At 44.8% G+C, this 12,962-nt stretch overlaps 1 protein-coding gene across 1 annotated transcript in view; it reads right to left on the bottom strand.

Moving 5' to 3' along the window:
- LOC109904636 (tandem C2 domains nuclear protein) overlaps window positions 1-7,613 on the bottom strand; it is a 26,353-nt gene extending 18,740 nt beyond the window's left edge. The window contains exons 1-8 of the mRNA XM_031787676.1: window positions 7,522-7,613; window positions 7,191-7,261; window positions 6,557-6,754; window positions 6,062-6,208; window positions 5,048-5,124; window positions 2,191-2,272; window positions 1,235-1,335; window positions 325-441 (exon numbers count right to left, since the gene is read on the bottom strand). Of these exons, the coding sequence (XP_031643536.1) occupies window positions 325-441; window positions 1,235-1,335; window positions 2,191-2,272; window positions 5,048-5,124; window positions 6,062-6,208; window positions 6,557-6,754; window positions 7,191-7,260 (792 nt within the window). The 5' untranslated portion in view covers window position 7,261; window positions 7,522-7,613. The remainder of the gene's footprint in view (window positions 1-324; window positions 442-1,234; window positions 1,336-2,190; window positions 2,273-5,047; window positions 5,125-6,061; window positions 6,209-6,556; window positions 6,755-7,190; window positions 7,262-7,521) is intronic.
- Window positions 7,614-12,962: the final 5,349 nt, after the last annotated feature.

A 12,962-nucleotide genomic window follows, 5' to 3' on the forward strand; every position in this document is an offset into this window, starting at 1 on the left:
GTCCATATAGTCGTATTCATTCTGATCTAGGATCTGCCCATATAGTCGTATTCATTCTGATCTAGGATCTGTCCATATAGTCGTATTCATTCTGATCTAGGATCTGTCCATATAATCTTATTCATTATGATCTAAAAGGCAAAACTGATTCTAGATCAGCACTCCTACTCAGAGACGCTTTGTGGATACATGACCAGGTTAGCCAATGTAATGCCCCGGGGAGATGATGGAAGAACGTTAGTTGCCAGAGAGAATAACTTTTACTTTCTCCCAGACAGAACATTTCCTCTCTATCAAACAGAAGGCAGATGTTAAATAACTTACCGGAGAACCTTCCTTGACGGAGCTCTTGAACTGTACTGGTTTGGTCATAGTGATGATGCCTTTAAAGCTAATCTGCTGCTGCTCACTGCTGTTCTGGACGAGGGACACATCCTTACACTGAGAGAAGGAGAGAAATAAGACTTAGAGGTCTGGCTACAGAGTTAGAGGCCCGGCTACAGAGTTAGAGGCCCGGCTACAGAGTTAGAGGCCCGGCTACAGAGTTAGAGGCCCGGCTACAGAGTTAGAGGCCCGGCTACAGAGTTAGAGGCCCGGCTACAGAGTTAGAGGACTGACTACAGAGTTAGAGGACCGGCTACAGAGTTAGAGGCCCGGCTACAGAATTAGAGGCCCGGCTACAGAGGTAGAGGTCTGACTACAGAGTTAGAGGACCGGCTACAGAGTTAGAGGCCCGGCTACAGAGTTAGAGGTCTGACTTCAGAGTTAGAGGCCCGGCTACAGAGTTAGAGGTCTGTCTACAGTAGGTATCATAGTGTATTTATTATACAGACACATCTATCCAAGTGTCTCAGGACTTCTCTTGTTTTTTGGCTGGAAGTAATTTATTTGTTAGTGTATCTACGTTGTGATCGTATTTTGTGATATGATCAGACCTTCTAATTTGTGATTGGAACGGAAGTGGTTCTTAATCTACTTTACATTTGAAAAATAAACTCAAAGTAGTGATTATTTCTCCTCAGTAAAACACTTCTCAGAAGTTAACAGAGTAGTGACTTGTGAGAGAGAGGAGAAATTGAGATGGAGTTTCTGGGTCCTGGTTTCTGGTCCAACAATCTGAGACAGAGGCTCCATTCAGTCACCTAGTAGGCAGGTACAATGGGCCCTTCAGTCCTATGGGTAGGTGGGTTCAGTCCCCTGGGTAGCACCTTCGTCCCGCGGCCTATAACCGTACCTGTACCAACGTGATCCACACCTGCTCCAGGGCCTCCTGGTAACTCAGCCGGACACACACCTTCCCCAAGTCTCTCTCATCTCCAGACAACGTGATGGACTCTACAAAGACAGACACATGTCGGTTCAATGGAAAACACCAACAGAGACATATCGGTTCAATGGAAAACACCAACAGAGACATGTCAGATCAATGGAAAACACCAACAGAGAGACATGTCAGATCAATGGAAAACACCAACAGAGAGACATGTCAGATCAATGGAAAACACCAACAGAGACATGTCAGATCAATGGAAAACACCAACAGAGAGACATGTCAGATCAATGGAAAACACCAACAGAGAGACATGTCAGATCAATGGAAAACACCAACAGAGACATGTCAGATCAATGGAAAACACCAACAGAGAGACATGTCAGATCAATGGAAAACACCAACAGAGAGACATGTCAGATCAATGGAAAACACCAACAGAGAGACATGTCAGATCAATGGAAAACACCAACAGAGACATGTCAGATCAATGGAAAACACCAACAGAGAGACATGTCAGATCAATGGAAAACACCAACAGAGAGACATGTCAGATCAATGGAAAACACCAACAGAGACATGTCAGATCAATGGAAAACACCAACAGAGACATGTCAGATCAATGGAAAACACCAACAGAGACATGTCAGATCAATGGAAAACACCAACAGAGAGATATGTCAGATCAATGGAAAACACCAACAGAGAGACATGTCAGATCAATGGAAAACAAGCTATTGAACATGAACAAATCCATCTGCATTTGTGCATTGTGAAATTCTTGATGTGTGTGTGTGTGTGTGTGTGTGCGTGCGTTAGGAAGTGGATTGTTGTCTTTGTTCTGTTGTCAGGGTTTAGTGTTTCCTTTATATTGGTTACCAAGGCTACGACTGGGGTGTGTGTGTGTGTGTAATGGTTACCAAGGCTACGGCTGTTCTCCAGGGAGTCCCTCTGGGAGGACGATGCACTGCTGCTCTGGACACTGGACACACTGTCGTAACGCTACAATGGGACACACACACACACACGTGTTAGGCCCTGGACACACTGTCATAATAAACACAGAGACAACCTTGCGTGACATTAAAACATGAAATCAACAGGACATGAACAGGATGTTCAAACAGACTGAGTATTATTATCTCTGCATGAATACACTACATATTACACTATTACACACTAGACTTCCCCCATATTACACTACACAGCAACAGATAGACTTCCCCCATATTACACTACACAGCAACAGATAGACTTCCCCCATATTACACTACACAGCAACAGATAGACTTCCCCCATATTACACTACACAGCAACAGATAGACTTCCCCCATATTACACTACACAGCAACAGATAGACTTCCCCCATATTACACTACACAGCAACAGCTCAACAGATAGACTTCCCCCATATTACACTACACAGCAACAGCTCAACAGATAGACTTCCCCCATATTACACTACACAGCAACAGCTCAACAGATAGACTTCCCCCATATTACACTACACAGCAACAGCTCAACAGATAGACTTCCCCCATATTACACTTCACAGCAACAGCTCAACAGATAGACTTCCCCCATATTACACTACACAGCAACAGCTCAACAGATAGACTTCCCCCATATTACACTACACAGCAACAGCTCAACAGATAGACTTCCCCCATATTACACTACACAGCAACAGCTCAACAGATAGACTTCCCCCATATTACACTACACAGCAACAGCTCAACAGATAGACTTCCCCCATATTACACTACACAGCAACAGATAGACTTCCCCCATATTACACTACACAGCAACAGCTCAACAGATAGACTTCCCCCATATTACACTACACAGCAACAGATAGACTTCCCCCATATTACACTACACAGCAACAGCTCAACAGATAGACTTCCCCCATATTACACTACACAGCAACAGATAGACTTCCCCCATATTACACTACACAGCAACAGCTCAACAGATAGACTTCCCCCATATTACACTACACAGCAACAGCTCAACAGATAGACTTCCCCCATATTACACTACACAGCAACAACTCAACAGATAGACTTCCCCCATATTACACTACACAGCAACAGCTCAACAGATAGACTTCCCCCATATTACACTACACAGCAACAGCTCAACAGATAGACTTCCCCCATATTACACTACACAGCAACAGCTCAACAGATAGACTTCCCCCATATTACACTACACAGCAACAGCTCAACAGATAGACTTGCCCCATATTACACTACACAGCAACAGCTCAACAGATAGACTTCCCCCATATTACACTACACAGCAACAGATAGACTTCCCCCATATTACACTTCACAGCAACAGATAGACGTCCCTGATATTACACTAAACAGCAACAGATAGACTTCCCCCAGATTACACTTCACAGCAACAGATAGACTTCCCCCATATTACACTTCACAGCAACAGATAGACTTCCCCCATATTACACTTCACAGCAACAGATAGACTTCCCCCATATTACACTTCACAGCAACAGATAGACTTCCCCCATATTACACTTCACAGCAACAGATAGACTTCCCCCATATTACACTAAACAGCAACAGATAGACTTCCCCCATATTACACTTCACAGCAACAGATAGACTTCCCCCATATTACACTACACAGCAACAGATAGACTTCCCCCATATTACACTTCACAGCAACAGATAGACTTCCCCCATATTACACTTCACAGCAACAGATAGACTTCCCCCATATTACACTTCACAGCAACAGATAGACTTCCCCCATATTACACTAAACAGCAACAGATAGACTTCCCCCATATTACACTTCACAGCAACAGATAGACTTCCCCCATATTACACTACACAGCAACAGATAGACTTCCCCCATATTACACTTCACAGCAACAGATAGACGTCCCTGATATTACACTACACAGCAACAGCTCAACAGCTAGACTTCCCCCATATTACACTTCACAGCAACAGATAGACGTCCCTGATATTACACTACACAGCAACAGCTCAACAGCTAGACTTCCCCGATAAGGCACGAGAGCAACTAACAATACGACACACTAAGCATCCAATCACAAAGTTCTGGCCCAGGTTCAACCAGGTACAGGATGTGTCCCTACGTCCTTTATAGTGAACTACTGTTTGTCCAGGGCCCATAGGTCACTACGTAGGGAATAGGGAGCAATTTAGGATGCAAGCCTAATATCAGTACACTGTGAAACACGTAGTCAAACTGAAGTTTATCACATTATTTATCACGAGGTTCTGTTTCGATAGATTGTAATATTTATTGTGTTTTTTTTTTTTTTGGGGGGGGGGGGGGGGGGGCGAGACATGAGACCAAAAGTAGTCATAACAAATGCACACTATCAATATATACCTGGTAACCAACGGTGTTGTTGATGACTGGCGATTACGGCGCAATACAATACCCCTTATATTACTAATACAGCCAAGAGGACCCCACCCAGACCAGCCCTAACCAAACCCTTACATATTATTGTGATGGATTACCACTTCATTCAACACAATCAACAGAGCTTTGAGCCGTCTTTCAGAGGGCCGAGAGGTGAGTGACGGTCAATGGAAACCATGAATGTGGCCGAGCGGGGGGGGGGGGTGACGCACAACGACTTTACATGTGGACGACGGGAACACAAAGATATGGCAGCTCATAGGTGGATTTAGGCTTTGGCATCACACTGAATGTGTCAGAGGCAAACAATACAGGTGGTTTGGTTATTGCATAAACATCCTCACTCACTTGTATGTGGCTGGGAGGGTTGGAGTTGGACAAGTCAAACAGGGATTTGCTCAGATTCCCAGTCGTCACATTCCCACCTGAAAGCCAAGCAAACTGTATTAAGCTAAGATACCTTTTCCCCAAATGTGAAAGCTAAGCAAATAGTTACTAAGACACAGGAAAATCTCAGTATTTGCAATATGATGACGGGATTCTTTTCTCTTTATGATTTTACAGTACACTAGGGGTCAGGGGTGATATTACAGTACACTAGGGGTCAGGGGTCAGGGGTGATATTACAGTACACTAGGGGTCAGGGGTGATATTACAGTACACTAGGGGTCAGGGGTCAGGGGTGATATTACAGTACACTAGGGGTCAGGGGTGATTTTACAGTACACTAGGGGTCAGGGATCAGGGGTGATTTTACAGTACACTAGGGGTCAGGGGTGATATTACAGTACACTAGGGGTCAGGGGTCAGGGGTGATATTACAGTACACACCTGATCCACAGGTCCTGGTCTCTCCTCACATATAAACCAATATGAGCTGGTATGACTTTTCTTATCCGTGATATTACAGTACACTAGGGGTCAGGGGTGAAATACAGTACACTAGGGGTCAGGGGTGAAATACAGTACACTAGGGGTCAGGGGTGAAATACAGTACACTAGGGGTCAGGGGTGATATTACAGTACACTAGGGGTCAGGGGTGAAATACAGTACACTAGGGGTCAGGGGTGAAATACAGTACAGGGTTAGGGGTCAGGGGTGATATTACAGTACAGGGTAAGGGGTCAGGGTGATATTACAGTACAGGGTAAGGGGTCAGGGGTGATATTACAGTACAGGGTAAGGGGTCAGGGTGATATTACAATACAGGGTCAGAGTGATATTACAGTACAGGGTTAGGGGTCAGGATGATATTACAATACAGGGTTAGGGGTCAAGGTGATATTACAGTACAGGGTTAGGGGTCAGGGGTGATATTACAGTACAGGGTTAGGGGTCAAGGGTGATATTACAGTACACACCTGATTCTGAGCCCCGGGGACTCTTTTTCAGATTGCTGTGTCGTGTTGTTCCGGGAGACATGTTGGGGGAGGAGTCGGGGTTATAGACTATGTGACTGGCCTCTGACAGCTCCTCCTTCCTCTCTGCATAGGTGCTCCTGGCTGAACCTGGGGTACATAGAGGTTAGAGGTCACAGGTCAGAAGTTACATAACACATCCCCTAAACCTGGGATACACAGAGGTTAGAGGTCACAGGTCAGAGGTTAGCTAACACATCCCCTAAACCTGGGATACATAGAGGTCACAGGTCAGAAGTTATATAACACATCACCTAAACCAGGGGTACACACAGAAAGATTATTGCCATAATCAATACAGGATGTACATTATGATATTAGCAATAAAACATGACTTGATATATATTTTCGCTCTGAGAAAAGCCCAGACAATGGTGGTTGTAAAAAATGTCCACATTTGTGACAGTAAAGACACTGATTGATTGACTTCATACATACTGTGTAGCCCTGGTGTCTGGTAGCCAAGGTAACGTGATCCTCGTGGTTGGATGTAGGAAGGTTTGAACGTGGGGAGGACAAAGGGGATCTCTTTTCCATCCAAGGGGAGTTTAGAGAGGAGATAGTCCTCTGATACCCCTACACCCTTCCTGGGGCCACCTGATATAGCTCTGGCAGGGGGCATCTTCATTGTAATCACTACAAAGTAGAATAAACCATTATTTTTCCTCAGAGGGACTTCAGTTTACTAAGTAGTAGACATCCATCACATTTTATGGACGGGGCGGCAGGGTAGCCTAATGGTGAGAGCGTTGGACTAGTAACTGAAAGGTTGCAAGTTTGAATCCCCGGAGCCGACAAGGTAAAAATCTGTCGTTCTGCCCCCCTAACCCACTGTTCCTAGGCCGTCGTTATAAAAAATAATTTGTTCTTAATCGACTTGCCTGGTAAAATAAATCAGGCTGTAAACTATCTGGTACTACATCAAAAAGAGGGAAAAATAACACAAAGGATAAAGGCTAATCAATGTATTTTCTTGAATAAACATTTGATAAATGGGTGATATAATATAAGCTAAGGAGTAATCCAATAGGCTATATATTTATTGTTTATATGTATAAAATTAACAATTTACCTTGCTGTTCTATCTCAGCGTCCTTGCCTAGGAAGGTCTTGCAGCAGTGCTTGATGCATTCCATTGCCATGCTGTAATAGAGTCGTAATCAGAGTACACAGCAGAATAAACAGCAGCTCGCTTTAAGAAAGTTTCTGAGAATTTACATTCAAATAACTGACTGCGATTTATCTTTCTGACGACAGAATCGTTCAAGAAATGAATTGACAGGAGTCAGCTATATCTTCTGATGAGAAGAGATACATAGGTAGAAACGATTCCTAGACATTTCAGCAATTATTATCATCTCACAATAACCACATTAACCAAACTAAAACAAATGTATGAAAACCTGCTAAGCAGATATTCCCGCCCCGGGAAGACGCACAACTTCTTTCAGTACTTCTCTATAGAACAGCTGGAATAGTGGGTATTCTCCCAAACTGTCCTCGTCCTTAACTTCCACTGGAACCACAGACACGTTTCAGGTCCTAGTGCCCGTCGAGTTTAAGGCTGGTTGGTTCCGTTGACATGGTTCCTCTCTCTCCGCTAATGCCCTTCAAACGAGACGTTCTCAAGATTAACAAGCTTCCTTCTCCAAAAACAAAATTAATAATAAACATGTGCAGGAGTCTCAATTGCTTCCTTAATAAAGAAAAAGAATGGTATAGTATGTTCATGTGATCTCCATGTTATAGTCTGTTCATGTGATCTCCATGTTATAGTCTGTTCATGTGATCTCCATGTTATAGTCTGTTCATGTGATCTCCATGTTATAGTCTGTTCATGTGATCTCCATGTTATAGTCTATTCATGTGATCTCCATGTTATAGTCTATTCATGTGATCTCCATGTTATAGTCTGTTCATGTGATCTCCATGTTATAGTCTATTCATGTGATCTCCATGTTATAGTCTATTCATGTGATCTCCATGTTATAGTCTGTTCATGTGATCTCCATGTTATAGTCTATTCATGTGATCTCCATGTTATAGTCTATTCATGTGATCTCCATGTTATAGTCTGTTCATGTGATCTCCATGTTATAGTCTATTCATGTGATCTCCATGTTATAGTCTGTTCATGTGATCTCCATGTTATAGTCTATTCATGTGATCTCCATGTTATAGTCTGTTCATGTGATCTCCATGTTATAGTCTGTTCATGTGATCTCCATGTTATAGTCTATTCATGTGATCTCCATGTTATAGTCTATTCATGTGATCTCCATGTTATAGTCTATTCATGTGATCTCCATGTTATAGTCTGTTCATGTGATCTCCATGTTATAGTCTATTCATGTGATCTCCATGTTATAGTCTGTTCATGTGATCTCCATGTTATAGTCTATTCATGTGATCTCCATGTTATAGTCTATTCATGTGATCTCCATGTTATAGTCTATTCATGTGATCTCCATGTTATAGTCTGTTCATGTGATCTCCATGTTATAGTCTGTTCATGTGATCTCCATGTTATAGTCTGTTCATGTGATCTCCATGTTATAGTCTATTCATGTGATCTCCATGTTATAGTCTGTTCATGTGATCTCCATGTTATAGTCTGTTCATGTGATCTCCATGTTATAGTCTGTTCATGTGATCTCCATGTTATAGTCTGTTCATGTGATCTCCATGTTATAGTCTGTTCATGTGATCTCCATGTTATAGTCTGTTCATGTGATCTCCATGTTATAGTCTGTTCATGTGATCTCCATGTTATAGTCTGTTCATGTGATCTCCATGTTATAGTCTGTTCATGTGATCTCCATGTTATAGTCTGTTCATGTGATCTCCATATGAGCATGTATTACCCTGATCAGAAGTATCCTCATTTGACCTCCCAGTGTTGGCCACTATTGGCTTTTGTTGCTAATCCCCAAAATCATTACATAAGAAGAATAACTTTGACATGGCATTGTTACATAAGAAGAATAACTTTGACCAGATGCAGCATTCAGATCCAGTACGTTTTATTTGACTGACCAGGTTCACTTACAGGTTGATACTGGAGAGGACTGACCAGGTTCACTTACAGGTTGATGCTGGAGAGGACTGACCAGGTTCACATACAGGTTGTTACTGGAGAGGACTGACCAGGTTCACTTACAGGTTGATACTGGAGAGGACTGACCAGGTTCACATACAGGTTGATGCTGGAGAGGACTGACCAGGTTCACATACAGGTTGTTACTGGAGAGGACTGACCAGGTTCACATACAGGTTGATACTGGAGAGGACTGACCAGGTTCACATACAGGTTGATACTGGAGAGGACTGACCAGGTTCACTTACAGGTTGATACTGGAGAGGACTGACCAGGTTCACTGGTCAATCCTCTCGTGAACAGAGAGAAGAGGAGACAGACAGCATCGCATCTCACATCTCATTACACCTTCTGGAAACACCTGAGCTCAATTTCGAGTCTCACAGCAAAGGGTCTTGAATACTTACGGAAATAAGGTATCTGTTTTTAAATTTTTAATAGATTTGCAAAAGAAAAAAACAGTTTTTACTTTGTCAGTATGGGGTATTGTGTGTAGATTGATAAGGAAAACAAACAATTTAATCAATTTTAAAATAACGTAACAAAATATGGAAAAAGTCAAAGGGGTCTGAATACTTTGCGGATTCAATAAGAAAGTGGAATATACTGGCAACATGCCTTTCCCTTCCGCATAGCAGTGGTTAAGTTAAAACCACTTCCTACATTCCTACACACAAATCATGATTTATGGTTTCAGATCAAACACTGACGAATCATGAGCACACAGAGGATTCAGCACAGTATTATACGCCACAGTGTACCTTGGAAAGATTCCATCACCGTCTTTGCAGTAGATTATTACACACCAAAAAAACAAATAGCTGAGGACACCTCTAATCTCAGAGAACACAATCAGAATCTAGCAGAGTAGAGCATCTCTAACGCAACACACTCTTAGTGCCCCATCTCCTGGCCAACTATACCAAGCGCATACTGGATCCTGGACTTCCTGACGGGCCGCTCCTCAGGTGGTCAGGGTAGGCAACAATACATCAGCCACGCTGTAGAACGCTCCTCCCGCCTTCCCTCCCACCCTCCAAAGAACGCTCCTAACCTCCTTCCCTCCCACCCTCCAGCAGAACTCTCCTCCCTCCCACTCTCCAGCAGAACTCTCCTCCCTCCCACCCTCCCGTATAACTCTCCTCCCTCCCTCCTGTAGAACGCTCCTCCCTCTCCCTCATTTGGAACGCTCCTCCCTCCCTCTCCCTCATGTAGAAAGCTCCTCCCTCCCTCCCTCTCCCTCATGTAGAACGCTCCTCCCTCCCTCATCTAAAACTCTCCTCCCTCCCTCCCTCCCTCGCTCCCTCCCTCCCTCGCTCCCTCCCTCTCCCTCTTGTAGAATGCCCCTCCCTCCCTCCCGTAGAATGCTCCTCCCTCCCTCCCTCCCGTAGAATGCTCCTCCCTCCCTCCCTCTCCCTCCTGTAGAGCACCCCTCCCTCCCTCTCCATCTTGTAGAATGCTCCTCCCTCCCTCCCTCGCCCTCCTGTAGAGTGCTCCTCCCTCCCTCCCTCTCCCTCTTGTAGAATGCTCCCTCCCTCACCCTCATGTAGAACTCTCGTCCCTCGTTGCCCGGTCCTTTGATCTGGAAGATGTAGAAAGCTCCAGGGTATCTGGTAGTGGCCTGCATCTGGAAGATATAGAAAGCTCGAGGGTATCTGGTAGTGGCCTGCATCTGGAAGATGTAGAAAGCTCCAGGGTATCTGGTAGTGGCCTGCATCTGGAAGATGTAGAAAGCTCCAGGGTATCTGGTGGTGGCCTGCATCTGGAAGATGTCTGCTGGGATGCTGCGGCCTGAGGACAGGTCCATGTGACGGTAAAGGATGGTGAAGGGCCTGTCTCTACAAGCTGGGTTCTCAGTACTACACATACACTGACTGGAGAGAGGGAGGAATGGGATTGGGGGGGAGATGTATCACTTAGAGAGGGAGGAATGGGATTGGGGGGGTGTATCACTTAGAGAGGGAGGAATGGAATTGGGGGGGGAGATGTATCACTTAGAGAGGGAGGAATGGAATTGGGGGGGAGATGTATCACTTAGAGAGGGAGGAATGGGATTGGGGGGGATGTATCACTTAGAGAGGGAGGAATGGGATTGGGGGGTGTATCACTTAGAGAGGGAGGAATGGGATTGGGGGGGTGTATCACTTAGAGAGGGAGGAATGGGATTGGGGGGGGTGTATCACTTAGAGAGGGAGGAATGGGATTGGGGGGGATGTATCACTTAGAGAGGGAGGAATGGGATTGGGGGGGATGTATCACTTAGAGAGGGAGGAATGGGATTGGGGGGGATGTATCACTTAGAGAGGGAGGAATGGGATTGGGGGGGTGTATCACTTAGAGAGGGAGGAATGGGATTGGGGGGAGGGGGGAGAGATGTATCACTTAGAGAGGGAGGAATGGGATGGGGGGGAGAGATGTATCACTTAGAGAGGGAGGAATGGGATTGGGGGGAGAGATGTATCACTTAGAGAGGGAGGAATGGGATTGGGGGGGGATGTATCACTTAGAGAGGGAGGAATGGGATTGGGGGGAGGGGGGAGATGTATCACTTAGAGAGGGAGGAATGGGATTGGGGGGAGAGATGTATCACTTAGAGAGGGAGGAATGGGATTGGGGGGGGGATGTATCACTTAGAGAGGGAGGAATGGGATTGGGGGGAGAGATGTATCACTTAGAGAGGGAGGAATGGGATTGGGGGGGGGGGTGTATCACTTAGAGAGGGAGGAATGGGATTGGGGGGGAGATGTATCACTGAGAGAGGGAGGAATGGGATTGGGGGGAGATGTATCACTGAGAGAGGGAGGAATGGGATTGGGGGGGAGATGTATCACTGAGAGAGGGAGGAATGGGATTGGGGGAGAGATGTATCACTGAGAGAGGGAGGAATGGGATTGGGGGAGAGATGTATCACTGAGAGAGGGAGGAATGGGATTGGGGGAGAGATGTATCACTGAGAGAGGGATAAATATCACTTGAACTCTTGTGTTCATGTTCATAAAGCATCAGAGTAGGAGAGTACTGATCTTGGATCAGATCCCCCCCTCTTGTCCATGTCACAAAATTAATTATTATCGAAAATACTAAACTGATCCGAGATCAGCACTCCTAATCTGAGATGCATTTATGCATTCCAATGAGAGTGAGTAGAAAAGAAGTAGTGAGTAGAATTACACAACCACAGTCCAAGACAGACAGACTGGCTATGTGTATGTTCTTAGTCCAAGACAGACAGACTGGCTATGTGTATGTTCTTAGTCCAAGACAGACAGACTGGCTATGTGTATGTTCTTAGTCCAAGACAGACAGACTGGCTATGTGTATGTTCTTAGTCCAAGACAGACAGACTGGCTATGTGTATGTTCTCAGTCCAAGACAGACAGACTGGCTATGTGTATGTTCTCAGTCCAAGACAGACAGACTGGCTATGTGTATGTTCTCAGTCCAAGACAGATATACACAGAGTGTACAAAACATTAAGAACACCTTCCTAATATTGAGTTGCACCCCCCCCCCCCCTTTTGCCTTTTGCGTGGACTCCACAAGGAGTCGCGAGCGTTCCACAGAGATGCTGGCCCATGTTGACTCCAATGCTTCCCACAGTTGTGTAAAAAAAAAAACCACAGCAGCTTTGCAATTCTTGACACACACAATCTGGTGTGTCTGCCAACTACTACCATTCCCTGTTCAAAGGCATTTAAATATGTTGTCTTGCCCATTCACCCTCTGAATGGCACACATACACAATCC

The sequence above is a fragment of the Oncorhynchus kisutch genome, linkage group LG14 (assembly GCF_002021735.2).
Source record: "Oncorhynchus kisutch isolate 150728-3 linkage group LG14, Okis_V2, whole genome shotgun sequence".
Taxonomy (NCBI): Eukaryota; Metazoa; Chordata; class Actinopteri; order Salmoniformes; family Salmonidae; genus Oncorhynchus; species Oncorhynchus kisutch.